A 26167-nucleotide genomic window follows, 5' to 3' on the forward strand; every position below is an offset into this window, starting at 1 on the left:
GCTTGAGAACATGAGACAAGCCAACCTTGATGACATGATGCCTCTTCTACACGTGAGGCAAACACTGAGCAGGTCAGAGGTTTTCACCATTGTTCATCATAATACAGAGGGACTGCCAGCTCACATTAATGACATCAAAAGTCACCATGAATTGTGTCTAGCAGATGTTTTGTGCCTAACAGAAACACACCTGCGGGGCTCTTTTGTCGCAGAGAGTCTCCACTTGGAAAATTACAATTTGTTCAAACGCAACAGACACCTGTCCTACACAAACTTTCCCCAGATGGCAAACAGAAGTGGTGGTGGAGTTGCTGTTTATGTGAAAAGTGACATTCAAGTGCATGAAAAACAGTACATCCATAATGTAACTGACCTTGAATTTCTGGCTTTAAAGGTTGAAGCACCAGTCAGTGCTCTGATTGCAGTTGTATACAGACCTCCAGACTACACTCTGAGGCCATTCCTGAAAAACCTGGTAAGCCTATTAGACTCATTGGAGATCATGGACTGTCATCCCATCATAGTTTGTGGTGATTTTAATGAGAATGTTTTATCCAGTGCAAACAAACCAATCCTGGAGCTGTTTGAGTCTAGGGGATACGCACAGGTCATCACTGCCCCTACCACAGAGAAGAACACACTGCTTGACCTAATTTTCATTTCTCAGTCAGATCGATGTCTCCATTCTGGAGTCATGAAGACATACCATAGTTACCATGACCCAGTATACTGTGTATTGTCCTGTGATGATTCATGATCTAGATCTTTGAATACAGTAAGTAATTTCTATATTTTTGAATGACTTAAGAAAGTAGAGCGATATTTAAAAGTTGACGCCCTGCATTGCAGTATAATGTTTGAATTGTTTACATAAAATACAATTACATGAATTAAGTAATGATATCAGTAAAAGATGACAATTTTATTTATCACAGAAAATCTAAAATTCACTAACAGTAACCTATAAATGTCAGAAAAATCAAATATAGCAGTTTAAAATGAATAGTGTAGGCATATCCTCTCTGCAGCCAGGCTTCAACATCCTGCCAGGCTGCCCCAGTCTCACTGTGGCTGGGAGGGAGGGAGGGTGGACCAGAGGATTGCCTACACAACACAAATGTTCAACAGCTTCTTCATTGTTTCTGAGAGAACAACAATGACTAAAGGTTGCTTTTTAAAAAAACAAACAAACCTAATTACAGCAATAATGACAGTTAAGCCACTTTATGTGTGCCTCTATTTTGAAATACTATTTACAAAAATGTTATTATTTTGGTTTGTTATAAACTTTAAACTTTTTCAAAAGTATACGATTATATTTTTGGACAAATTTTTCTATGAAACATAAATTTTTATGAGCTTTTATCATGTTTCTGGCCAGTGCAATCATCAGGGTGGGTCTGGGTTGATAACTGCACATTTCTGGCCAGAAATGTTTCAGCAGTGTTACATAAGTAGTACATATGTAACACTTGCTTTCTGTTACCAGCTGATACCCTACATTTGTATAGACATTGGATAGTGTGAGGTTGGGGAGTTGAGTGGGGGGGGGGGGGGGGGGGGGTTTACGGTGGGAGCTGAGGGGGGGGGGGGTGTTAGGTTTCCTTTTTTCTTTTTCTTTTTTAAGAGAGACACAGTCCTCCTGTGTCTTCTCCAAGCTTCACATGTAAGATCCAACAATGTGAAGCACATAGCAGCTAGAAACTGTAATGCCACAGATCAGAGAGGCTTCATCATCACCATCTTCATCGCCGTACGATCAGAGCGTGAGACTTCACATCTGGAGCACAGGAGACATTCTGTGATAAGTCCTCCTTCTAGCTTGTCCCACAAGCAGTCGGTGAGATTTACTCACAACAAAAAGGGTTAATGACATTATTTCCATGAAAACATGTATTCATTCTTTGTGAAGTGTTTAAATTGTGTTTTCACTTGACCTTAGGAGTGTTAGAGTGTATTGTAATGTCTGTACTCAGGTGTTTCCCTCTGTGATCCATCCCCATCAGAGCTGAGACACTCAGGACTGAACAGACTGCACAGTTTCTGTGACTGAGCCTCCAAAACACCTTCTTTGAAACCACTCATGATAGAAGGGCTTCATATTTGCAGCAGCACTACTACAGGTATTCAGTTTATTACAGGATGTGTTTGTTTCTTAGGACCAGCTCTGAGTGCACACTACCTAACATATACACCTTTCTGTTCATTACAAACCAACTACTCTGGATCATACGGCCAGTTGGCAGGAATGTTGCTGCAGGAAAGCATCCCTGGAGATCACCATCATTGTCAGACTGACTGTGCCTCCTCTGTGCAGTGTCAAGATCCTCTCTAAATGAGTGTGTAAGTTAACATTTTCATTATTTTATTCCCTTTGACAAGACAAGTATCACTGATATTTACATTTACAACTACATATGTTCCCGTTTTCTGCTCTTCTTTTAAAGTCCTCAGCTATCCTGCTTCTGTGCTGCTTGCCACACATCAAACACTGGCCGGATGACAGGGAGGATCCACTCTGAAGTCACTGGACGTGATGAGGATCATATGGGACTTCATAGTTTCACAGAAACATTGTGCTCTGTGATTACAGGTTTTAAATGGACATAATGACTGCCTCTCTCTGATCAACAGGCTAAAGGATTGTTTTCATTGTTAGTGCTCTGTACAATGTATGCTTATTTAATATTTCATCACAGAGCAAACCTTTATTTATTTAACATTTTTTTTATTTTGTTTTAATGTTGAATTAACTGTGGGGATTTTTTTAAGTGGGCACTTGGGATGTCATATGACCAGAAATGTGGTAACTGGAATTCAACAGTATGGAAGAAAAAATCTGCTGAGAACGAAACACATACAAAAACCCCCCAAGAAAATTCAAATTCATTCCATGTAATCCAATCTAAAACATTTTAAACTGCTGAACAGCAACACAAACAGTGTTAAAAAACAGTGTTAACAGAATGATTATGATGATTTTGTACCAAAGTTTCAGGTCACATGGCACACCTAGTGTGTAGTGTGGGGTATCAGCTGGTAAGTATAGGTTTTTTCATATTTGTGTCCTTAGAGTTTAGATAGATAAAGCCTTGTGTATAATAATTAGTCATAACCACAACTCAAAGTCAGGGACTAACTAAATTTGGGACTTTGTGTCTGAGCCCAGGTTAAAACAATGTGTAAAAAAGCATTTAGTGGCATGGCTGAACAATGCTGTATTGATACTTATTTATCCATGTTCACAAAAAGGACTAATGTGTTTATTTGATTATTTGCATGTGTTAAACTGTGTCACCACCTTAGGCTTTCATTTGAGTTTACTCACAAATCTCTATACAGTTCTCTTTTACCACTGTGTGGACTCTGTTTACATTAAAACATAAAAAAGAATGAGTAATAAAAAGATGTGTAGACAGATCAGAAGATTAAGTAGACCGATAGAAAAAGCTGTTCAGCCATGTTCTAAGAAACCAACACAATTTAAAGGTTCAGGATTGTGGTTTTAAAAGTTGAATTTTCATGTATTTCATATGTTGCTCATTATTTTTTATTTAGTTATTTAATTTAGTTATTTTTCTTTATTCTACCAGTCCTTTTCAGAAAGAAGCTGTAAAATATGACTTAAGATTTTTATGTTATTTTCTATGACATACAAAACAAATTGATGTTTGTAATACTATTAAACATGATATACACATGTGTATATGTCTGAAAAACATCATGCTGTATATTAAAGTTTGTATTTTCTGCAGAATGTTTGTTCATCTTTTAAGTTCATTTCAATTAGAAGAATATGAACTTTTAATATTCATTCAGAGGTTTTCTGACTCTAAATTTTCTTTTGTCATTACTCATCTTTTTATTATTTACATTTTAAACATGCTTAGCTTTTTCCAACTTCTTCTGTGTAAACATCAGCTTTCAAAAGTTCTGCACTTTTATTTTCAGGTTAAAAATTCTGTATTTTCCAGCTCATTCAGATTTTTAACTTAACATTCAGCAATTAATTCATTTCAGTGCATACATTCAGATTCAAGCATTCACACTGCAGTTTCTTCAGAAAATGCACTTTCTAGTTTAACTTGTTACAATCATTCTAATATTAAAAAATTGTTATTGGCTAAAAATGTCTCCAGTTGTCAGTTGCTTGTCACATTATTATATGGTTATCCAAATCAATCCTTAACTAATGTGAAGCCAACAGATTTTTGCTCTAGTCCAGGGGTAGGGAACTCCAGGCCTCGAGGGCCGGTGTCCTGCAGGTTTTAGATGTGTCCTGTGATCCAACACAGCTGATTCAAATGGCTAAATGACTTCCTCAACATGTCTTGCAGTTCTCCAGAGGCCTGGTAACGAACTAATCATTTGATTTCAGTGTGTTGACCCAGGGTGAGCTCTAAAACCTGCAGGACACCAGTTCTCGAGGCCTGGAGTCCCCTACCCCTGCTCTAGTCAGTCACTTTTAAAGCCTTCAAAGTGTGGCCAAACCATTATCAGGTATCTTACAGCCATTTCCTAAATTACAGTTTAAACAATATTATATAAAGGAGGGCCTGACACTTTACAGCCTGACACATTGTGCTGAATGCACTGAGGTGTTTTCAGGCATGTTTAAAGGTTTTACAGGATGTTGTCAGAAGCATAAGCCGGTTAAAGTGTTTCGGCCCCAGCCACAGCTCAATCTGAGCCCCCCTCCTCTGCCTGCCTGAGGAGGCTTTAAACTGCAGAGTGGGGGTGACTCACAGCCAGCTGAACCCTGCTCACTGTGCTGAGTGACAGCCAGACAGACAGACACTCAGTCTAATGGAGCATAACTTCATGCTGTCACTCTGTCGCCTCTCTCTACTTACCCTATCATAATTCTGCTGATACTTTTTCCCCGCTATTTGTCTCTTTCAGTTAGAAAGTAACTCAAACTTGTGTTCATGGGGAGGTGAAGTTGTGTTCATGTGCATACCTAACGCAAATGCTATACTTGTGAGGTCTGGGATAATGTTTATGTATAAAAGAGATACACAGGTGTTGATGATCTGTGAAAGGTAGTTATTTATCTTTCATATAGCTGTATGCAGTATAATTCCAGCTGTGTGGATGAAAGTAGAAAGAGGAAAAAAGAAATGCAGAATATGAATATCCCAAAATAAAAAATGTTCAGGGAATGAAGCTGCAGAGTAAATAAAAAAAAGCTTCTCAAACTTTCATTTGTTGTTTTACTCATTGGGAGGTGGATCTTTTCCAGAAAAGGTCAATATTTTAATTGAATGGCTTCCTTTCAGGAAATTCTCCTTTATTATTTATGATGGTGAGAATTTGTTTGTCACTACCATAACATGATAGCCTGTCCTTTATAAGTCTGTTATATACATGTATACATGCGGTTACAGGTTACAAAGAATTGTAACAAGAAGGTAAAACACTGTTGAATGCAAACTCCTTGTAAGACACCGGTGTTGTAATAAACATGAAGTCTTTTCTTTTAACTCAACTCGCTGTTGATATCCTGTCACCTGAGAATAAGCTCTGGGGTTTTATTTTTGTAATTTTCCCCAAATAATGTAAGAGTTAACTATTTTTTGCTGAATGTGTGTAAAACCACAAAGGAAGTCAGCAGGGAGTCAGCTGAGTATTCTGAACTAGTTTTTCTTGTCAAATAAATCCAGGAAGCCTGCGGAAGTGTAGCATTTTAGCTAATAACTTGTTGATAAATGACTATGATAAAAAGTAAAAAAAATAAAATAAAATAAAATAGGAAAATTGCATTTAATTATCAAACTGCAATAAAATTTGGGGAAACCTAACACTTTACAGGTAGCGTAATGCAGCATACATGACTAATCCTCCTTTTTGTAATCAATTCTGTGCAACATCTCAATGGGAAAATCATTCCAACCAATCTCATCACAGAAAGATTAGTAATAACCTGTTGCAGCTTATCAATTGGTTATTTGAAATTGCAAATTTGTACATCAAAAACTGTAATTAACCAGATATCCCTTTTAATCATCATCCTGTATTTTTCTTTCTCTCTACTCTCTTTGTTCAGAGGCTGTGAGAGGCATCCCAGTACCTAGTGGGATGAATGGAAGTGGTGTTGGTGGCATGGTTCCCACCAGCCTCAGCGGGCAGCAGCTGGCCTCTGCCATCCCATCCCCCACAGCTGGCAAGTCCTGGCGCAGCAAGTCCATGAATCTTAAGCACAGCGCAACTTCATCCATGCTGGCAAGCCCTACACACTCCCCTTCTACCACCCCATCACCACAAGCCCCAGAAGGGGATGGGTCAAAAGTAGGGTCAAGTGTTGCACTGCCTCAGAGGTCAATGCTGGAGAAATTTCGGCTGATTAACCCCCGATCAGCTTCAAGAGCATCACCATCTGTGGTGGAGATGGCTTTGCAGGAGGAAGATGACCTATCAGAGTATGGTGAAGATGGATTGACGCCTACAGGGTCAGCGTGCAGCAGTGTTAGTAGCAGTGCTACAGCCAAACAAATGGCTACAAAGACCCCTGCATCGTCCCTCACCGCACCAAGCAAAACGTCCTCATCTTCACCCTCTTCTTATTCAAAGGCGTCCGCCAGTGGTAGCAGGTCTCAAGCCTCCTCCAAAGACAAGGAGGACAAGAGCAAGTCTGGGAAGTCCTGTAAGGACAGCTCTCCCCCAAAAGAGGAGCGCGACACATTTCCCGAGTCCACAAAGAAGTCCTCAAAAATTGCCAGCCTCATCCCAAAAGGAGGGAAGTCATCGTCAGGGAAGAAAGATGGTGGCACCCCCTCAGCTTCAAGCGGCATCCCAAAGCCAGGACTTAAAGGTCCCTTAGCATCATCAGCAAAGCCGCAAAGTCAGTCCCAGGCCCAAAACCAGGCCGCCTTAAACAGCAGCGGAAATATACGGGGAGGAGAGGGAGAGAGGGCCAAGCTAACCAAAGGGGGGCAAAGTGGGAGTTTCTATATCCAACGCTCCGTAGGGGGCTCAGAGGGCAAACGGACCAGCATGACCTCGTCCACCAGCACCTCAGCCCTGTCTGCGTCCACTGTGGGAGGAAGTGGGGGAGGGGGAGGAACACCAGGAGGAAATGGAGTAGTTCAGCTTCCCCAGCAGCAGCAGCACAACCATCCTAATACAGCTACTGTGGCCCCCTTCATGTACAGGTGAGGCGCGTGTGTGTGTGTTTATTTGTCCTATCGTCATTACTCAAAGGACACCCAGCGAGAGCAACCTGTTGACCCGTTTTTTGCCTGCACACATTCGCACATGCTTACAGTCATTCACACACCCCATGAGATCTTGGAGTTCTCCCAGTGATCAGCTGGAGCCTCCCCACTGTGCGTCTTGCTCTCGCCTCCACATCCCTTCACAGGCATCACTGAACAAATTAACATCCACTCCCTGCTGCTTGCCAAAGCCTATTATTTAACTGTCTGGGTTTCATCTTTGATGTGAGCATCCAGACATTGGCAGTGTTCAAGAACTCATTCCCCTTCTCCTCATTCAGCCAGTGTTGTTAGAAGCATGCATCTGGCACATGGTTTCATGATGTTACAGCAATCAGAGGTGCAGGAAGTGGGTAAATCCCAAAGAAAAAAAATAGTCTCTAGGATGGCTTTGTGTTAGGAGAGAAAGGGAGTTAGGAATCCCATTAAACAAGACTAAATCCTTCACCCTTTCTCTCTCTCTCTGAACTACCTCCTCTGCAGCGCACAGTCAGCTCTGCCACATTCAGCAGTGCCTCTTTCGAGCATTAGCATTCCTTTAATCCCACACATTTAGTGAGCTTCTGCGGCTATCAGTCCTGAGGAGATAATGAGTGATAGTCAGCTCTGAAGCAGGGAACTAAAACTTAAAGTGTGAAAACACAGGCAGCCTACTCAGTGAGCAAAAAGTAAACAGAAGCATTGAGTGTAGTAGAAGTGGATGGACCATCTGTGATGTTACCCAGAGTTTTCTGAGAGAACATTTTAAAGCTTGGACTTCTACTCACTGTTTCTTGCCATCTTGGTCAGTAATTGGAACTAGAAAGTTCAAATTTGGCATCCGTCGCAGCTGCTCCTATATATATCTCTCAGTTGTTAAGAAAGTCTCTTTTTTGGGGGGGGGGGGGGGGGGGCACTTTATCAACTTTGCATCTGCAACAATTAACTTTGCAAGAAGTGAATCGTACTTGTTATTAATCTCTGGCTCTCTTCCACAGCATGTCTTTTGTCCTGCCTTCCTTCTCTCACCCCAACCGGTCACGGCAGATGGCCGCCCCTCACTGAGCCTGGTTCTGCCTGTTAAAAGGGAGTTTTTCCTTCCCACTGTCGCCAAAGTGCTTGCTCATAGGGGGTCATATGATTGTTGGGTTTTTCTCTGTATGTATTATTGTAGGGTCTACCTTACAATATAAAGCGCCTTGAGGCGACTGTTGTTGTGATTTGGCGCTGTATAAATAACATTGAATTGAATTGAATCTGGAGGGTACAAGAGAGATACATTGGAGTGTTTTAATTTGTTTATCATTAGAAACAACAGACATGCAGAGTTAATGGGTTGTCAGAATATCTGTGGTGTTAACGCTGGCCCCCTCCAAAAGTGTTACAGTGAAAGTCACCTGTGCTTTTTTACATAATAGTAGGTATGAAATTGTAGGCCATCCATCCATCCATCCATTTTCTTCTGCTTATCCAGTTCTTCTTGTAGAGGGCAAGAGACGGCGTACACCCTGGAGAATGCTCAATGCCCCACTGCCGTGCTATCCCATCTTTTACACATATTACGTAATAATGTGTCTCAGACTATACTCGGTGTTGAATAAAATTCTCGAGGAACAGTTCATGTGCAGATCTTAACCTTTTTGCTGTGTTCTAAGATATATCCTTCCGTTCATATATCTGCGGCTTCCATCTTCATGTTCTTCCTCATCCAAAGCCGTCACCATGCATAAAGGCCCCCTCCTGTGCTGCCAGCATTTTTGCCACAATTAGGCATCCTTGTCTCATTTGGATTCTTTCTCCCTGCCCACTTAAAGTTGTTGTATCTTCCAAGCTTAACAGACCACTTTTGTGTGCAGAAATAATTTTTTTCCCATTCTCTTTCTCATGCACTCACAGTTGCACCACAGAGAAATGTAGTTTGCAATGCCCGTTCTCATCCTATGCTTCCATAACCTAGGTTGACCGGACAATTTTTACAGGGGGCGATTAAAAATACAAAAATTGTTGGTGCAGTTAATTTTTTTTTTCAAAGTTCCGCAGCTTCAATCACATTTCTTTACATGACCAGCAGTAAATCTTCTTTTTTAAAGCAGCAGAGTCAAATATCTTATTACTGCGCACCCCCCCCCCCCATATCTATTCTCTTATTTTTTGGGTGATACTGTGCCATACAGCAATGGTAGTGAATATCTGTGTCTCCGTCTTTGTGAATCCACTGAGGTGAGGGAAGCTTGCAGGAAGAAGAAAAGCTTTTTCACATGAACTGAAGTCACAGGCGAATGCTGTTGTCACAATTGGAAGCCAATTTTTATCTGCAGCTCTGCAGGTGGTGGTCGTCCCTGGTGTGTGTCTGCGCGCGTGTGTATGTATTGGAAGAAATGCATGGTGTTCAGTAGCTTGTGCTTAGTTCTCTGCCTGCCTGTTTTTTGTTTTCTCAGTTTGTAATGCAGTTTTACTGTGTGCATTTCGGGATTTTGTGTGTGGTTTAAAGTGTTAGTTTGTATGTGTTTCACTGTTTGTGTGTTCCTGCGTGAGAGGGCTTTCTGTTGGGTTTGCGTGTCAGCTGTATAACTGTGTTGTTCTGTGCCTTTAGTCTGTTTTTGCATGGTTTTGTGGCATTTTCATTGTTCAAAGTTTGTATGTACATGTAAGACTGTTATCTTATGAGGAGTGTTGGACTCCACCTTTGTTTCTTTAAATCGGCAAACAAACAGTGTGAGGTAGCTCAGGCTGGTGGAGAGGAAGCACACAGCAAATTTAGTTAAATCCATCCCTCCATGACTGCAGTGCCTTTAATTCAGGTTAGACTGAAATATCTGATAAACCTATCTTCTTAACTGCTGTGTGTTATTTGTTCTTTGTGCCTTTAGGACATTCTCAGAAAATGACTGCACCATGGTGGCCCCAGCCGACCCCTGCCTCAGCCCCACCAAGGGAGAGCTAGTCTACAGCAAGACAGCCAAACAGTGCCTGGAGGAGATATCAGGTATGCACCAGGTCACCACACAGATGTGGGCTCCGCTTGGAGGATATTTCTCAGTGTGGGTGTGAGAATGTGCATAAGTATCTGTGCATTATGATCTGTCCCTGTAGATAAATAATTCTACTGCAGTGGTCTGCTACATGCTAAAGGAACTGATTTAAAATGACATTTTCCTTCATTAAACGATTGGAACAAAATGTGTTAGCTTAGGTAGAGACTCTTGGTACAATATGGATTAGCTGTCCACACTGATATTTGTCAGAGACGAGGTTAATGGAGTATAGGTGGAAAAGTAGCTGCAGGATCAGAGAGCCTTTTGAAAGCTGCTGCTGTGGCCAACTCAGTGTACTGGTATTATGCAGCTGGTGTGTGAATGTGCTAAAGTGAGTCTGTTTGTACTTACTGGGAGGGTTCCTGTTCTGGGCTGGTTTCATGTAGGGAAAGGAAAAGGTCAGCAGTGACAGCTGGACACGGGGAGCATCTGCAGCTATGTTTACTTCGCCCCAGGCTGCCACCAGCTGATATAATCGCATTGCTGCACCACCACCAGTCACCATGATACATACATGTACATGGTTTATCATTGCCAGTCTCCGAGTATTTATCAAAAACATTGACAAGATCGGTATGGCTGTATGTAAAGCTTCACACATAACACATATACACACATAAAGTGGAGCTGTAGGTTGTCTTCATTTTGGAATTACAGTACTGTGGCGTTTTTCTGCATCTGAGAGTTCAGGACTGAGGGACATTTGACCAGTTTTAAAGGAGTTTCTAACCACAAAAGCCCAGACAGGAGAAGGATGAGAGGTTAAAGCAGGCACCAGACCATCAAAACACAAACTGCTGGCACAGACAAATCTCTTTGTTTCAGTTGCATTTTACCAGTTCCAAATGAAGAGGTCACTGTGACAGCTCTTTCGTCCTTTATAGCTCTTTGGTCTGCCTTCAGTTCAGAGGTTACATCTGTGGTAGATGTGTCCTCTCTCCTTTTTCTTTAGCGTCATAATCTTTTCATCACTGATTTTATCGCAGAGGATCCTTTGAGACTTTTTGGGTTTTCCATTTTAGAACAGGTCACTTGATTCAGATGGTGATGTCTTCATTTAAAATCAAACTTCTTAATTCAGACGTCAAGTTCAAAGTGAAGCCAGAAGACCAGCATACACAAACAACAGCATGTGATTATAGGTTTGGGGATGTCATGTCGGCAGCAACATTCCAGACATTTTGCTTTGGTCGCGGCTTTTCCAAAGCCCGTGATTTCAAGGATAAAATTAGACTGCGGTGCTGACCGTTCTCTTTGTTTGGGGTCCATTGCAAACACTTGCTTTTTAATGTCACTCGCTTCATGGTCATTGCAGTCTTCATTCTTCCTGCTCTTCAGTAGAGAGACAGGAATGAGTCTCTGAGAAGGAAATTCAAGTGTATGCATACCACAAATGCCACATGACAAGACTTCTCATATACATTTACATATACAGACTGAACCAGTGTCAGTAAGACCAGTTTTAAAACATCAAAGCAGCACTCTATATAAACTCTTCATTCATACGTTGAGTTAAGCTTGAGCTTGAAAGTGTCACCGTTTATTTGTCTTCATCTGTTCATCTTTTATTCATGATAAAACATCAGTTTGCGATGAAGTACCTCATAGGGCATGATGATTAGGATCACCTTGATTATGTTTTCTGAGGCAACTGCTTCCAGGGTCCTCCAGCAGTTAGTAGTCACGATTAGAGAATGCTGTGGTAGACAGCTGTGACTAATAGAGACAGTGCTAATAATGCTCCCAGTGATTGATGGGAATATGTTGGCTCGGTGATCTCATTGTTGATTCGCGATAAGCTGCAGGCTTGCTGCTTTAGCTCCTCAAGATAGCATTTAATTAAGTTTGGGTGGTCAGAGTGGTGCAGCGGGGGCTGCAAGCTTACAGGTGCACTGTCCAAGCAACTCATTGTCACATTGTGAGGGAGAGAGATGGAGAGACACTGAGAAAGAGGGGGAAGGGAGGCATACAGGAAGAGGGCTAGTAAGAGCAGAACAGAAAGAGAGAGATTAGGTGAAAGAGAGGGTGATAAACACAGAGGGGGGAGAGAATGTGAGAAAGGAGAGAGTGAGTGAGAGAGCGAGAGAGAGAGATGCAGGCGCTCCGAGAGCTATGTGAGCCCATTTGCCGGCTTCACCACCATTCACTCTCCGCTGTGAGGAGAGAGGAACCGTCAGAGAGGAGGCAGGAGGAGCGTAGCTGTCAGGTGGTAATTAAAGGAGAGACAGAAGGTAGGGGGAGATAGATAAGAGTGAATGAAAAGACACTGCCATTTAATAGGGGGAAAAGATAAAGAGAGCGCAAGAGGAAGAGAGAATGTGTGAGGAGCGAGAGATGTAGCGAGTCGTTCATCCACGCCCCTGACTGTGGTGAAGCAGGAGAAAGGAGCCAAGAAGACAGAGAGACAGCATGCGGACAGGGAAGGAGTGGAAGAAATGAATGTTTGTGTCTGGCTCGGCGCCTGACCATGACCATGGGCTGGCTTAATGATGGATCTGGATTTTACCTACATGCCTGAGAAGGTGGTTTTCTCTCCATTCTACTCCCTCTGCTCGCTTTCCCTCCAGCCCACTGAAGCCTGGACATCAGTCGGGAGACGCAGGACCTGGGGCTCCATCTCTTATGCTTCCTCTGCTTTCTTTGCGCTCCTTGCTTCCATCTGCTTTCTCAGTTTTAGTGCAGTCAAGATGTGAAACAGAGTGCCATGCACAGGTAGATCCACTTGCATGTATAGTTTCAGTCTCTGAGCTGCCAGCGGTAAAGAGGTTAGTTGAAAAGGAGAGAGGATGAAGAGAGGAGCGGAGTTCTCGGTTTATCAGGGCGGCAGCCCAGCTCGACGGCCTCCGCAGCCTCTCCCTGACAACCTCAACCTGCGGATCAAGCAGCGCTCGCTTACTAACCTGACCCTGCTCAGTGATGGCGAACAGCAGGTTTATACCTTTGAGCTCGACGAGCTGCCGCCGTCTCGCCTTTCCCAACCTCAAAACTCTTCATTGTACTCATCTTCCACACAACGGGCAGGAGGCAGTCTGCAGGGAAGCCCCAGGAAGGATGTGGTCACAAGAGGCGGAGGTGTAAGGGGCACCAGAGCTCGATCTCTGTCGCTCTCCCTCACTAAAGTGCTCTCTCAGTCAGAGCATTCTCTCATTCCAGTCCCTTGGCGATGCACAGCAGCAGGAGGGCGGCCACAGCGGGCATCATACAGTGGCCACCCGAGGATTGAGGCACAGCGGAGGTCCAGAGAGGTGGCAGGAACAGATGAAGAGGTCAGCAGGGGGCGGTCCGATGAGGAGGTGGCAGCAGCAGACAAGGGAGGTGGGAAACAGGGAGGCAGGGAGAAAGATGGCGGATATTGGGCGGAGGAGGAGGTTTCTGAGGGAGGTCCTCGTGAAGGAACAGCTCAGCTTGATAAGGAGGTGATCCTCACCATGCTGGGTGACCTGGAGCAGGTGCTGCACGCACAGCCTCGCCCACGTAAGTGAGCATTCATTCTCATATAAAGCCTAGAAAGGACTTTAAAAGTGTTGTTTTTTTTATTACATATTACACACGTGATCACACACGTCAATCAGCAGCTTTAAAAAACAATTTCTATTCATTTAAAATCTTGCTTTTTAAAGAAACAAACTGAGAAGCAAAGTAGCTCTGATAGGATGGTTATTTTCATAACCTTCATGATGAGTCAAGCTGTCCTTCTCTGAATAGATGGCATTTGCTGTTTTTTTTGCAAATTTGCATTATAGTATTTATTTTCGTTTTTCCTGCAGTATATAAAAATCATCTCACCTGTATCTCAATAATAAAGCTATGAAGACACTTAAAATAAATTTCCTGTTGTTGGAAACTGTTTTGTGAAACCTTTTTGTATTTACAGTTTTGAGGGATAAGCCTCTTGCATTTCTCTAACTAGAAATATATGTAAAAAAGAAACCAAAAACGAATTTAAATTTTTGTAGTTATTATTGACTTAATGCATACATATTATTAAAATTTGGGCTATAACGGTTGTATTGGTGTATAGCAACTTGAAATGCTCCCAAAAATGGCTCCACAGCATGTAAAAATATAAAGACAAGCTCTGGTGGACTTGGTTCTATGGTAGGTCTTAAAGGGTTAAGGCATTGTTTTGCAAGAACATGCTCTAGAAGAACACTTTGCTTCCTGTAGTCCATACCTTTACACTCACAGATATGTTGCATTCTCACCTAAAAGATCTGCACAGCAGCAGTAGTTTATTTCCTAGATATTACACATCCTATTTTTCACCTGCATTCACTCTGTCACAGTCTGCAAATGAGGCACTTTGTTGAGCATGCAGCTTTAAGTGGTTTAATGTAAATCTCAGCTGATGGAGTCTAACCTGGTACTGTGCTATACCTTGGCACCAGCTCTGTTAATATATGTCAAATTTTCCAGTGTACACACCATCTGCCATCTTCCCATGTGGAACGATGTGCACAAACTTGGCTTTAACGTGAGAGAAACACAGGAGTCATTAAGAAGGATTTCTGACAAGTGATATGAGTCAATCAAAGAAAATGTTAGTTTTGAATCTGAAATTATGAAACTGACAATTATGAAACTTTTTGTTTGTGTATTTCTTTATTTTTTTCTTTTGCATACCATGTCAAACTTTTCTGTATATACTCATGTCGTAGATTTAGGAGCAACCAAGTAATTGTTAACATTTTATTTTTTATTTTAACAATCATCAACTTCATACACAGGGTTTGTAGGGGTGCTTGAAATCCTTGAAAATGTTTGGATTTTAATATTGCCTTTTCAAGGTTTGAAAAGTGCTTGGATTTTGGATTTGGTGCTTAAAAGTGCTAGAAACTGTAACCACAAATAACTATTTGATTGAATAGTTTTCTTATCAGATTGTCACAAAGTATAAAAGCAAAATTTCTCCGCCTGGGCTGCCTTGCACCTCTACGTGTCAGTCTGTTTCAATGTGTGACTGTTTGAATCTGTTTATCGTGAGAACCTACACATTAAACAACTTAAATTCATAATGGCTTCAAGCTCACATTGAGACCTGTCGGGCACTATCAGCCACTAAGACAAATTTTGATGTGTTTTTGTATATGAGTATTTCATACTTTAAGGCTCACTTTTTATTTAAGGCAGATGAAGTCTTATATGCTGAATTGAACTGAGTATGTCATCTGTTCAAAGCCTCTCCCAGTCAGTGCTGTTCTCCATGCCTGTCATACTGGACATGATTTTATTAGAATAAACACGTTAAAGGTGATCATTTAAAACTTTAACAATAATACAGAAAGCAATGTAGTTAAACATCTTACAGTTAGTTTTGAATGAATGAACTTTAAAAAAACAAACAAACATCTGTCTCCTATTTCTTGTGTCACATAGGAAAGAAGCATCAATATCTGATGTGTAGACTTATTATTTTGGTCTTACTGAGGCGATGCGAAGTGAAATATGCATTCTGTTTTTTTTGTAATGTGCTGGAAAAGCTTGAAAATGGACCTTGAAAGTGCTTAAAAAGTGTGTGTGTGTGTGTGTGTGTGTGTGTGTGTGTGTGTGTGTGTGTGTGTCAGATAAAACCATGCATTACATTAAACAGATAGTGTTCATTGATGTAATTAACAGGCTCTCAATGTGCTTAAGTGGCTGCCAGGAAACACATTTGTGTCCACTTAGATATACCGTATTTTTCGGACCATAAGGCGCACCGGATTATAAGGTGTACTGTCGATGAACGGATCTGTTTTCATACATAAGTCGCAATGGATTATAAGGCGCATTAAGTTAAACAAAACAGAACTCATTCTTCTTGCTTCCTCCACTTCTGTACCATTGATTCATTAATGTTGAATTCTCTCACAGCTGCTCTATTCCCATGTTGTTGCAGTATATTAATGACTAACCTCGTATTGTGGATGGATTTTCTCAGTTGCTCTCCTTATTGAAGTTTGGTCAAAAACCAACGCTAACTAAGTTAACTCTCACGTTAACTTAGTTAGCGTTCATCCTCCAGCTTCACTGTGTTATGCTTTATGTTATGCCAGAGCTTCCAAAGTGTGGGGCCCGCCGCTGGGGGGGGCGCAGAGCCACTGCGGGGGGGTGCGCTTGGTCACTGCTAGCATCATGGACAGGTTTTTGACGGGGCGCCCACACAAACGCAAAGCAGGAGATGAAGCATCGCTGAATATGTTTCCAAACCAACTTCATTCTAAGCCAAAGACTAGAAAATATGATGAAGCATATCTAGTTGTTACAAATCACGGACAAACGGTATCCCAATGTTGTTTATGTTTTTGAACCCATTTTGCACAGGGAGGCATTTTTTGAAAAATGCATTGATAGCAATGTTGAATATTATAAGATAAGATAACCTTTATTAGTCCCACATGTGGGAAATTTGTTTGTTATTACACAGGAAAAAAACAACTACATGTAAAATAATTACACTGTGACGCCTCTGCCTTTCTAAATGGAGGGACAGCAACTGCGTGTGTATAATTAAACGTGTAAAAACTGCAGATAGTCAGATTAACAGTAACAGTATTTTGTCTCTATCTGCCATTCTGCAATTCATCTCATGTACACAATAACGTAGCTCACTGCGTGACGTGAAAAAAGGCACATACCTTTGACGTTGCATGACGAACTCTGTATTCCTCGTCCACACGTAAACACAAAAAAGGAGTTTTAAAAATCTCAGTTTTCGGTGATTCGAAACGCAGTTTACGTGTGGACGAAAGGCCCAAACGCATAGAAACAGCTGCGTTTTCACTGTGTTATGCTAACATAGCTGTGTCACTAGCGATCACGTAGCACATCATTATATACCAGCTAGTCCAACTTCAGTAACCCTACAAACGTCACTGCTGTTTAGTTTTCTGTCTTCATTTATGTTGGAAGTGATAGCAGAGCTGTACATTTTATTTTTTTCAGAAATCTCTCAGTCAGAACATGCTATATCATGTTTAGGTAAATAGCGAAACTAGCGAGCTAACTTACTGCTAACTTCTAACTCTGTTAAATTTAATAAATTCTGTTTTCATGGATGCCTGGATGTTAAACGTAATTGTTATACCTGGTAAAGCGGCAACGCTGATCATTTTATTGAAGATGAAAGAATTTAGACAGTTTTTAACTCTCAGTGTGCTCCAGTGTTCGTTTGACTTTGGGACCTTAAGCAACGGAGTTTTGGACCCAGAGAACTCCAAGTCCGCTAGGCTTCTGACTACGGTAGCCATAATGTTCTGACAATCCATCAAGTGGTGGGCTTCGTAGCTTACCAAAGTCGTAGTGAAACATTTTTGACAGATCTTTGAGCCACTTAAAATCGGTTCGAGGTCAGTATGCACAACCACAATTCATACATAAAGCGCACCAGATTATAACACGCACTGACGATTTCTGAGAAAATTAAAGGATTTTAAGTGTGCCGTGTAGTGGGGAAAATACAGTATATGTGTGTGTGTGTGTGAGTGAGAGAGAGAATGAGAGAGTTTGAGAGAAGCCGAGCTTTATTCAAACTGATTTGCAACAAACTGCAGCAGTGAGGGCAAAGTAGTGCACAGTTATGTTTACGTGAGTGTTATTTTGTATGCATTTGTACAATTAGATAACTGTGAGAGTACATTGATAGCATTTAGTCAAAGTCAAAGTCAAAGTCAACTTTATTGTCAATTCTGCCACATGTACAGGACATACAGAGAATAGAAACTACGTTACTCTCAATCCCTAGATAAAATAGCAAATGAACATTTAAATATAAGAGTGATTAAAAAATGCAGGTAATGCAGGTAAAATAATTAAAAAGTAAAAATTTAAATAAATACAATACAATTTTACATATAACAAGAAAGCTATACAATATACAATATAATGGGTAAATGACATTGGGTGTAAACCAGGCAGAGTAGTGCAGCAATTGCTACATACACGTAATGTAAGCATATTGCTACATTACGTCATTTAGCACTAGTAACGGCTATTTGTACCAGTTAGCATGAAAAAGTAGGGGAAGGAACTACATGTAAGCACTGACTGGTACTGTACAGTGTGTGTGTGTGTGTGTGTGTGTTTATGCTCGAGTGTATGAATAAATGCGTCAATTTTAAACAGTAGCCATTTGCATTTTGTTGTGTCAACTCTGTTTCAAGGAGCATTTGTTTAACATCGAGCATTTGTGTGTGTGTGTGTGTGTGTGTGTGCGTGTGTGTGTGTGCGTGTGTGTGTCTAAGAATGTGTGTATATACCTTTCCTGATTCTATTCCCTCAACCCCTCTCTCTCTCACACACACACACTGGCCTGGTCTCAGTTTGGCTGCTTCCTGTGCTTTCCAGGCCAAGATCTGAATGTAAGCTTGAATCCAAATGAGCGCTTGGTGGCTTCTCACCTCTCTGTAGGGTTGGAACTGAAAGTAGGAGCTAAAAAATATTGTATAAGCATATTGCTACATTACGTCATCAGGTGCAAAAGATTTAACCATACAAGTCTGCTAGTCTTTAAAATCAGTTATTTACAGCAGAAAGTGTAACGCTGTAATGTTTTGGTTTCACTGTGGATGCAGTCATGTCATTGCAGCATTGTTCGGGTGAGACCTCTTCTCATGCACTGTTGCTATGGCTCTCATTTATATACACACACAGACACACACACACAAATAGATTCACACACATTCGCACCTTTAACTGCTTCTCAATGTTTCATTAAGAGTCCGTTCATAATGGAGATTCTGGGACTAGATTGCTTCATGTCACTTTATAATGGGATTGTAATTGGATCTTTCTTGAAGGAGGGCTGGTGAGAGAAGTTTTGCACATCAGGGATGACATGAGAAAAAGACGGATCACAATAGTGATGTGTCGGTCGCGAACGAAACGGCTCTTAGAGCCGACTCTAAATGAAAATTTTTTTTAAATTATTTGAATATATATGAGTGCTTGTGCATAAATACACAAACAATACACATATGCTTTCAATTGTGTAATTTAAGTGATCTAGGTAGCTCTGGTTTAGAAGTTCAGTTAATGCTAGAAATGTGTTTTAGAGTTTGTACATGCTTTGGAATTTGTACGTGATTTTTTGGAGTTTGTGCATGCTTTGTTTCTAGGTGCCACTGTATATATTTATATATAAACATATATAAATAAAACCACTTTTTTTTTACATTAGTAATTCTTTTTGTGCATAATTTTATAGTGTTGTTAATAATAAATAAATTAAAGCAACAAAGCAACCTGAAGAGCCGGTTGTGAGCCGAAAGAGCCGGATCTTTTTAGAGAGCTGAGCCGAAAGAGCCGATTCTCTAAAAAGAGCCGGAAATCCCATCACTAGATTACAAAGAAAGACAAAATCATGCGGTTGTAATGTTTTGAGTTTGCAGTGAAGAGCTCCCCTTCCCATTAAGATAATGTGATCCAGGATCTCCCTTCTTAAAGGAGCTTTAGCCTTTCTAAAAGATCCATGTTGTAATTGAGGTCAAGTCTTGAGCTTTGAAAAACAAACAGATATTGCAGTGTGGACTTTTCTGGAATTTAGCTCGGACCACGTCTTCATTTTAGGTAATGGCAGATGGCTTGAACATGAATTGAGGCTGCGGTTTGGGGATGACCTCAGAGGGGACTGGCAGCGGCTCCCTGGCCAGGCATATCCCCATATACTAATGAAAAGTGAATGGATTCTAAAAGCATATGAAACGACCCAAGACTTTAGTGACTGAAAAATAAGGTTTAGCCAGACCTGTACCATGTGCTCTTGTGAGTCACAGATTAAACTTTTTTAATTCAGTAGAGCCTCAGCAGGCACAAGAACTTAGGCAACTGCAGCAAATAATGATCAAATAAATAGTGAAATAGTGAATAAAATAAAAGTTGTTCTCTTTCAAAAACAAAGCTTGAACAAAACAAAGATAAATGAAATGTGTCCATCAAGGCACTTTTCTTTAAATGTGCCTAAGTGACTCTACCACTGTGTATTGTAACATAACATCCTGCAAAGCAGGAAGACTGGTCTCAGTGTGTAAAATGAATGACGTACTGCCAGTTTTGTAGTAGTTCATGCCTGATCACGTTGTTCAGTGTAGACTCAAAAAGACGGGATCTGTACAAAAAACAGAGCTCCATCCTACAATGTTATGTGTTATCTAGGAAACTAGCTTAGCATTTCTGTTCAAATTCAAAATAATCCTGCTGTATATTCCAGAAGATAAAGAACTCAGATACTGTGGTTTCTGCCCATGGCAATGAGCTGGCCCAGAGGAGTTCCCTGAGGCCTTTTCAAATCTCTAGAACCTCCGTCTGCCCTAATGTGCCCCACACTGTAATCACAGCTGCATTGCCTGAAACACAGAGAAAAGCTTCTTGCAGTCATTTTACCATTACACAACACTGGCCAACATCTGCTGGCTCATTTATTGTGCCACGGAGACAGTTTCCCTGTGAAATCACCTTAAAACTAGAAAGCACTGTGACCACCATCCATTCTGTGTCTCGTGCCACTTGTTAATTACCCATTGTGTGGTACCTGCCTGTGGGTATGGGCTAGCTTGACAAGCTAACAGAGAAGCTTAATTGGAGCTGACAAGCAGATACTTTGGTCTGTGGTCGCTGCTCACACTTCTGAAATGTTGCCCGTCCAGTGCTTATTAGCAACACTACTTCAGTAAGCTTAATGAAACAAATTCTTCATCTGTAAACGAGGCACTGAAAGAGAACATAAAATATATGAAGTGCTTTCTTAGCTGTCTCCTGCTCTAGGGCGAGGTAGAGAGATGGAAGCATTTCTCTACATGTCTGACAGAGAAGCACAGGAGCTCTGGCAGAGTTTGCTTCTACATGCGGGCATGACTGTGTCCCAAACTAAGTGACAGATTGCGTGGTGTCATGGCATGACATTTCAGCATCAGCCTGAAGGAAAAATGTCAATACCGCATAAAATGATACACACACTTTTTAAAGCAGAAGAAGTGCATGTTAGTGCAGCCTGACAGGCAGATTTATTGTATGAGATCCAAATTCTCAGCAAGTGGGTTAGGGACATTCACCGTAATGCAGTCTGTCATTGTGATCGGTCATCATTTTGTTCCCCCTACTGAGACATTTCAGTGAAATCCAATGAAAAACTGTATGTCAGCCATCCTCATCACTTTTTATGTTGTGTGTGTTTGTAGCTTTTGTGTAAATGGGTGACAGGTGCTTGTTGTAAAAGTATGTCCAGGGATCTGAGTAAATCATGTAAAAATGTATGTGTGCAGGAGAAGACCCTGAGACAAGACGTATGAGGACAGTAAAGAACATCGCTGACCTGCGGCAGAACCTAGAAGAGACCATGTCCAGTCTACGGGGGACACAGATCAGCCACAGGTAGGCGTGCAGAGCTCTTTACTTTGAACGCTTAATGGATGACCCTAATCTGAAGATGCAACAACACAACAGTTTCTGGTTTTTATCCAGATTATTTATTTTGTATAGCACCTTTCAAGATAAAAACCACGAAGTAAACGCACTAAAAATAAAATGGGGACCAAGAACAGAACCCTGTGGTTTACCATGTGAACCAACAGAACCAACTTGAACCAGTCATGTGTTTTACCAGATACGCCTACCCAGTGCTTTAGCCACAGTAGTATCAATACTTCCACAACCCAAATATAGAACATGCTCCCTTCGCAGAGCCATATGTATCATCACATCATCATCGCCACTAAAAATAAATATATAAAAACAATTTTTTTTTTTTAAAGTTGTAAAAGCACAGAGAGGAGGTACAACACCTGGTAGACTGGTGTCAGAATAACAACCTGTCTCTCAATGGCTCACACCCCTCTGCACATCAACGGATCTGCTGTTGAGATGGTCAACAGTGTGAAGTTCCTGGGTGTGCACACATCAGCCGATCTCTCCTGGAACCTGAACACCACCACCATCATGAAGAAAGCCCAACAACGTCTTCACTTTCTTAGGAAACTGAAGAAGGCCAGTCTCCCTCCTCCTATCCTCACATCATTTTACTGGGGAACCATTGAGAGCGTCCTCTGCTGCTACATCACTGTGTGGTACGGGAACTGCACCCTCGCTGAAAACAAGTGTCTGCAGCGCATAGTGAGGACAGCAGAGAGGATCATTGGAGGCCCTCTCACATCCACCTCCCAACTCTATGACAGACACATCATCCGACGTGCGAACAGCATAGTGAAGGACACTCTCCACCCCTCACATGCACCGTTCTCCCTCCTTCTATCTGGCAGACGGTTTCGCAGCATCAAAACCGTGACGACCAGACACTGGAAGAGCTTCTTCCCCCAAGCAGTCAGAGCCCTCAACTCACTACCACAAAAGGACTGATATACACATACGCCTTTACAAACACCTTACAATACTCATCAAAATTATATTATATTTGCACATTTTGCATTTTGCACATGTCTTTGTCATGTCTCGTCAATGATATCCCGACAATAATTTGAAACTGGTATTAAATACTAGAGATGGCACGATACCACTTTTTTATGTCCGATACCGATATCATAAATTTGGATATCTGCCGATACCGATATGAATCCGATATAGCGTGTTTTTTAATCAATAAATTTTTTTTAATATCTTGCTGCTTTTTGTATAAGTTCAAACTCAAGTTAAAAAACAAACACTAAAGCTATTCTGTTACACCTGTATGCAAAAAATAGACTGCACCCAAAATATTTCATAGTTCAGCAACACTGATCAATCTAATAAACTTAAACCTGCTCCATCCTCCCTATTCTGGTATTTTAAAGAGTAAGCAACCTGACTAATAGGGTTCTAAAACTCCCAGCAAAAAAACCCAAAAAAATAGGGAACCACCCACCCTCCACCTCATGATGCTTAATCGACATAATCAACTTTAATTTGATGCAGTGTGAGAAAAAAATGCACAGAAATCAATTAATTTTGAAGAATAACTAAATAGATTCAACATCTTTCTTCAACAGAACTGCAGACTGCACAGATGGTACCTTCCCAAAGGAAAAAGTACTATAGCTTACTAGGGTATATTAGACTTAATAGTTACTATATACAGTAATGGACTTCTATACATTTTACATCAGATTAAAACTTTGGGTGTCAGATTCAGATAAATATTTATTAAAAGCTCGACATTTTAAATGAGAATAAGAAACAAAAGTATGTCTTTGTGCCCCCTTTCCCTGTTAATGCCATATCGGCCCCCCTGGCTAAACTTTGCTAGATCCGCCCCTGCACAGTTACCAGCCGTCAGCTGCGTAGAAAAAGATCCTGGTGTAGAAAGTAATATTAAATAAATTCTAACAACAGCTTAAGCTTAAACGTGCTGCTGTTGTTCAGCCGCTGGTTTCCTCTTTCTGGTGCAAAGTGGGCGATAAACAAACAAGAGAGACGGACTCACGACAGAAAAGCCGATCAGCTGATCAGAGATCCCTTCCCAGACGCCTTAACGCCCACTCACATCCTGGGCCATCTGACCTCAGGAATTCGCATGATAAGGTGGGGCCAGGTTTCACAATGAACACACCCGAAACTCTGGCTGATTGGGACCCACACCCAGTTTCACACCTTGGCTCAGGCGATTAGAGGATCATCAGGGGGTCCTTTTGTCCCTCCGTGGGGGGAAACTCCCACTAGGTTTATATCTGGGACTCTCCACCATTTGACCTTAGAACTGAAGAAGCTTCTCGGATGAGAGGTGAAACGTCTTCAAGCAACTTAAAGAAGTCCAGACGCTTTTCTTTGCAAGGTCCTTTGACTACGATGACCTGGATGACTGAGAACCTTCACAGACAGATCAGCTGATCAGTGATCAGTTTCATGATTGAAGCAGCAGCAGGAGAGGGAGAGAGAGAGAGGCAGTCGCTCCATATATCGGTTGTTAAGCTTAACGCGGGAATGCTTTACAAACATTCAGAGATGACACTTGCTTTACTTCTCTCTGGGATCACTTCCTCGGAGATGAAATGCCGGATTGCTAGCGAGGCTACAAATACACACAGCCGCTCTATCACGTGACGCATACTACTCCAACGTGCTACAGTTATGAGCCGAGTTACGCCGTGTCGCAAGTTTTTTGATATTTAATGGATCGGATTACATTTTTTATTTCCCTTTATTTACGTCAGTATCGGACCGATACCGATACGTAATATCGGATTGGATCTATCTCTATTCAATACCTACTGCACATTCCACTTTGTATTGTCTCTGTCCTGTCTGTCTTTATCATACAGTTAATATTGTATAGTTACAATTATAGTATTGTATAGAATTGTATAGTTAGTAATTAGTACCTTTTTATCCCTTAATTTTACCAAAACATAGCATGTTATTTATATGTAATTCCTAGTTTTATATCTCTTGGAGATATATCCTTTATATATTTATAAATGCACCATGGGGGGCATTTCGGTACACTGTATATTGTGTATACTACTGTATTGACAATAAAGCTCTTGAATCTTGAATCTTGAGATTACCCAAGTGAGTTTGTACATCACTCGTCCTTAGCAAATAAACAGATCTGATTGGACTGACTCACTCTGTACAATTTATCAGGGAGATATGTCCCCAACTATTAATGATACTCACTCTGTAAGCATGCCATCTTCTCCTCCACCTATCCTGGATTTAATTAAAAGCAGACGCCACCTTCCTCACCAGCTGGCACACATGTAATGGCATTCAGGAGTTGATGGACAACCAACACCTTAAAAAGCTGTCCTACCTGGGAGCCGTAGGCACCGTAGAGAATCTAGTGAAAAGATTGCGGCAAAGGCAAAATGATCTATTGGTTTATATCAGCTCCCTGGGCGAAATGTTCCCTCCTCGCCTCTCTCCTTCACCCTCAGTCTATTATTTTGTGTGTTTTGCCCCATTTACAGAGGAAGATGGTGGCCGGGCTGTCGACAGCCATGACAGATGGCAGTCTGTGTGTGTGTGCATGCTTTTGTGTTTGTTTTCTACTCCTTTATTCCTCAGAGGAGTCTCAGCCAGGCACAATCAATACAGCGGCATTGTCTTACCACCACATTTAATCCAATGGGACCCACAGGTTTGGGGTGTGAGGTGTCTGATTGGTCAAAGGAGGCAAGTCTCATTTTCATGCATCAGACGCACAAGGCCAGTCAGCGTGAAGTATTTGAAAAATGCATCATCATACCACCACATTAGCATTGTGTATGGTGTATATGTGTATGTGAGTTAAAGCAGTGAAACAGTGTAAAACAGTAGGTACCGGTGGCAGCAGTATGGATCACCGCTCAGCTTTCAGTCATTAGACCGAGTGTAAAATGGGAAGTCAGCTTGTGAATGTTTGAATGTAAAGAGAGCCTTTGAGTTTGAATACCAATTCTGTCCACAACAAAAGCCCAGCCAGGCCACCCTAATCTCTCTCCTGGATAAGAAATGGTGCTAATCACCAAGAAGCTTTGTACCTCAGTTAATTAATCACTGTTACGCTCGAGCAGACATGGCTGTCATATTCATTACTCTGTCCTTCTCTTTGCTTCCTATATAGGAAGCACTTACATCTGTTTATACCCCAGCCGAGCAGACTGCAAGATTAAGAAGTTAGTTTTAGCTGCTGAAACATACTTAATTTACTTTTTCAAGAGTGCCTAGAAAAACAAGTGAGACTATATTTGCCAAAGATAGAATAAATAATTTGCCTATGCACCACTAAATGAATGAACAAGGACCAAAAGGTCTTCCTTTTGAGACGCTTTTGCAGTAAAGCATCTTACAGGAATTTTTCATGCTCTGTGCTCAAGCAAATTTGCAAAATTTAAGTGTGACTTTCAAGATAGGAATCGTGTTTTCATTATCTAAGCAGGATCAGATCTAACAAGACCTAGGAGCTAGTTATAGCTTGATGATTTTGATAATTATGGCATTTGACTCATTACATTCCTATTTTAAAAGATTTTCTGGTATTTGTACCCTTATCAA

The 26167-nt window shown here is 41.3% G+C and overlaps 1 protein-coding gene and 1 long non-coding RNA gene across 7 annotated transcripts in view; both read left to right on the plus strand.

Annotated features, from left to right (window-relative positions):
- nav3 (neuron navigator 3) overlaps positions 1 to 26167 on the plus strand; it is a 424334-nt gene that overhangs the window by 338982 nt on the left and 59185 nt on the right. For all 6 annotated transcript variants that reach the window (XM_082510872.1, XM_082510873.1, XM_082510870.1 and 3 more), the window contains 3 exons: positions 6047 to 7151; positions 10064 to 10179; positions 21466 to 21574. In XM_082510872.1, coding sequence (XP_082366998.1) covers positions 6047 to 7151; positions 10064 to 10179; positions 21466 to 21574 — 1330 coding nt within the window. The remainder of the gene's footprint in view (positions 1 to 6046; positions 7152 to 10063; positions 10180 to 21465; positions 21575 to 26167) is intronic.
- On the plus strand, positions 1700 to 2276 carry LOC309692438. The gene is made up of 3 exons (XR_014272309.1): positions 1700 to 1840; positions 2007 to 2123; positions 2240 to 2276. It is a non-coding gene; the product is annotated as an uncharacterized lncRNA (long non-coding RNA).

The sequence above is a fragment of the Aulonocara stuartgranti genome (genome assembly GCF_965226115.1).
Source record: "Aulonocara stuartgranti genome assembly, chromosome: 17".
Classification (NCBI taxonomy): Eukaryota; Metazoa; Chordata; class Actinopteri; order Cichliformes; family Cichlidae; genus Aulonocara; species Aulonocara stuartgranti.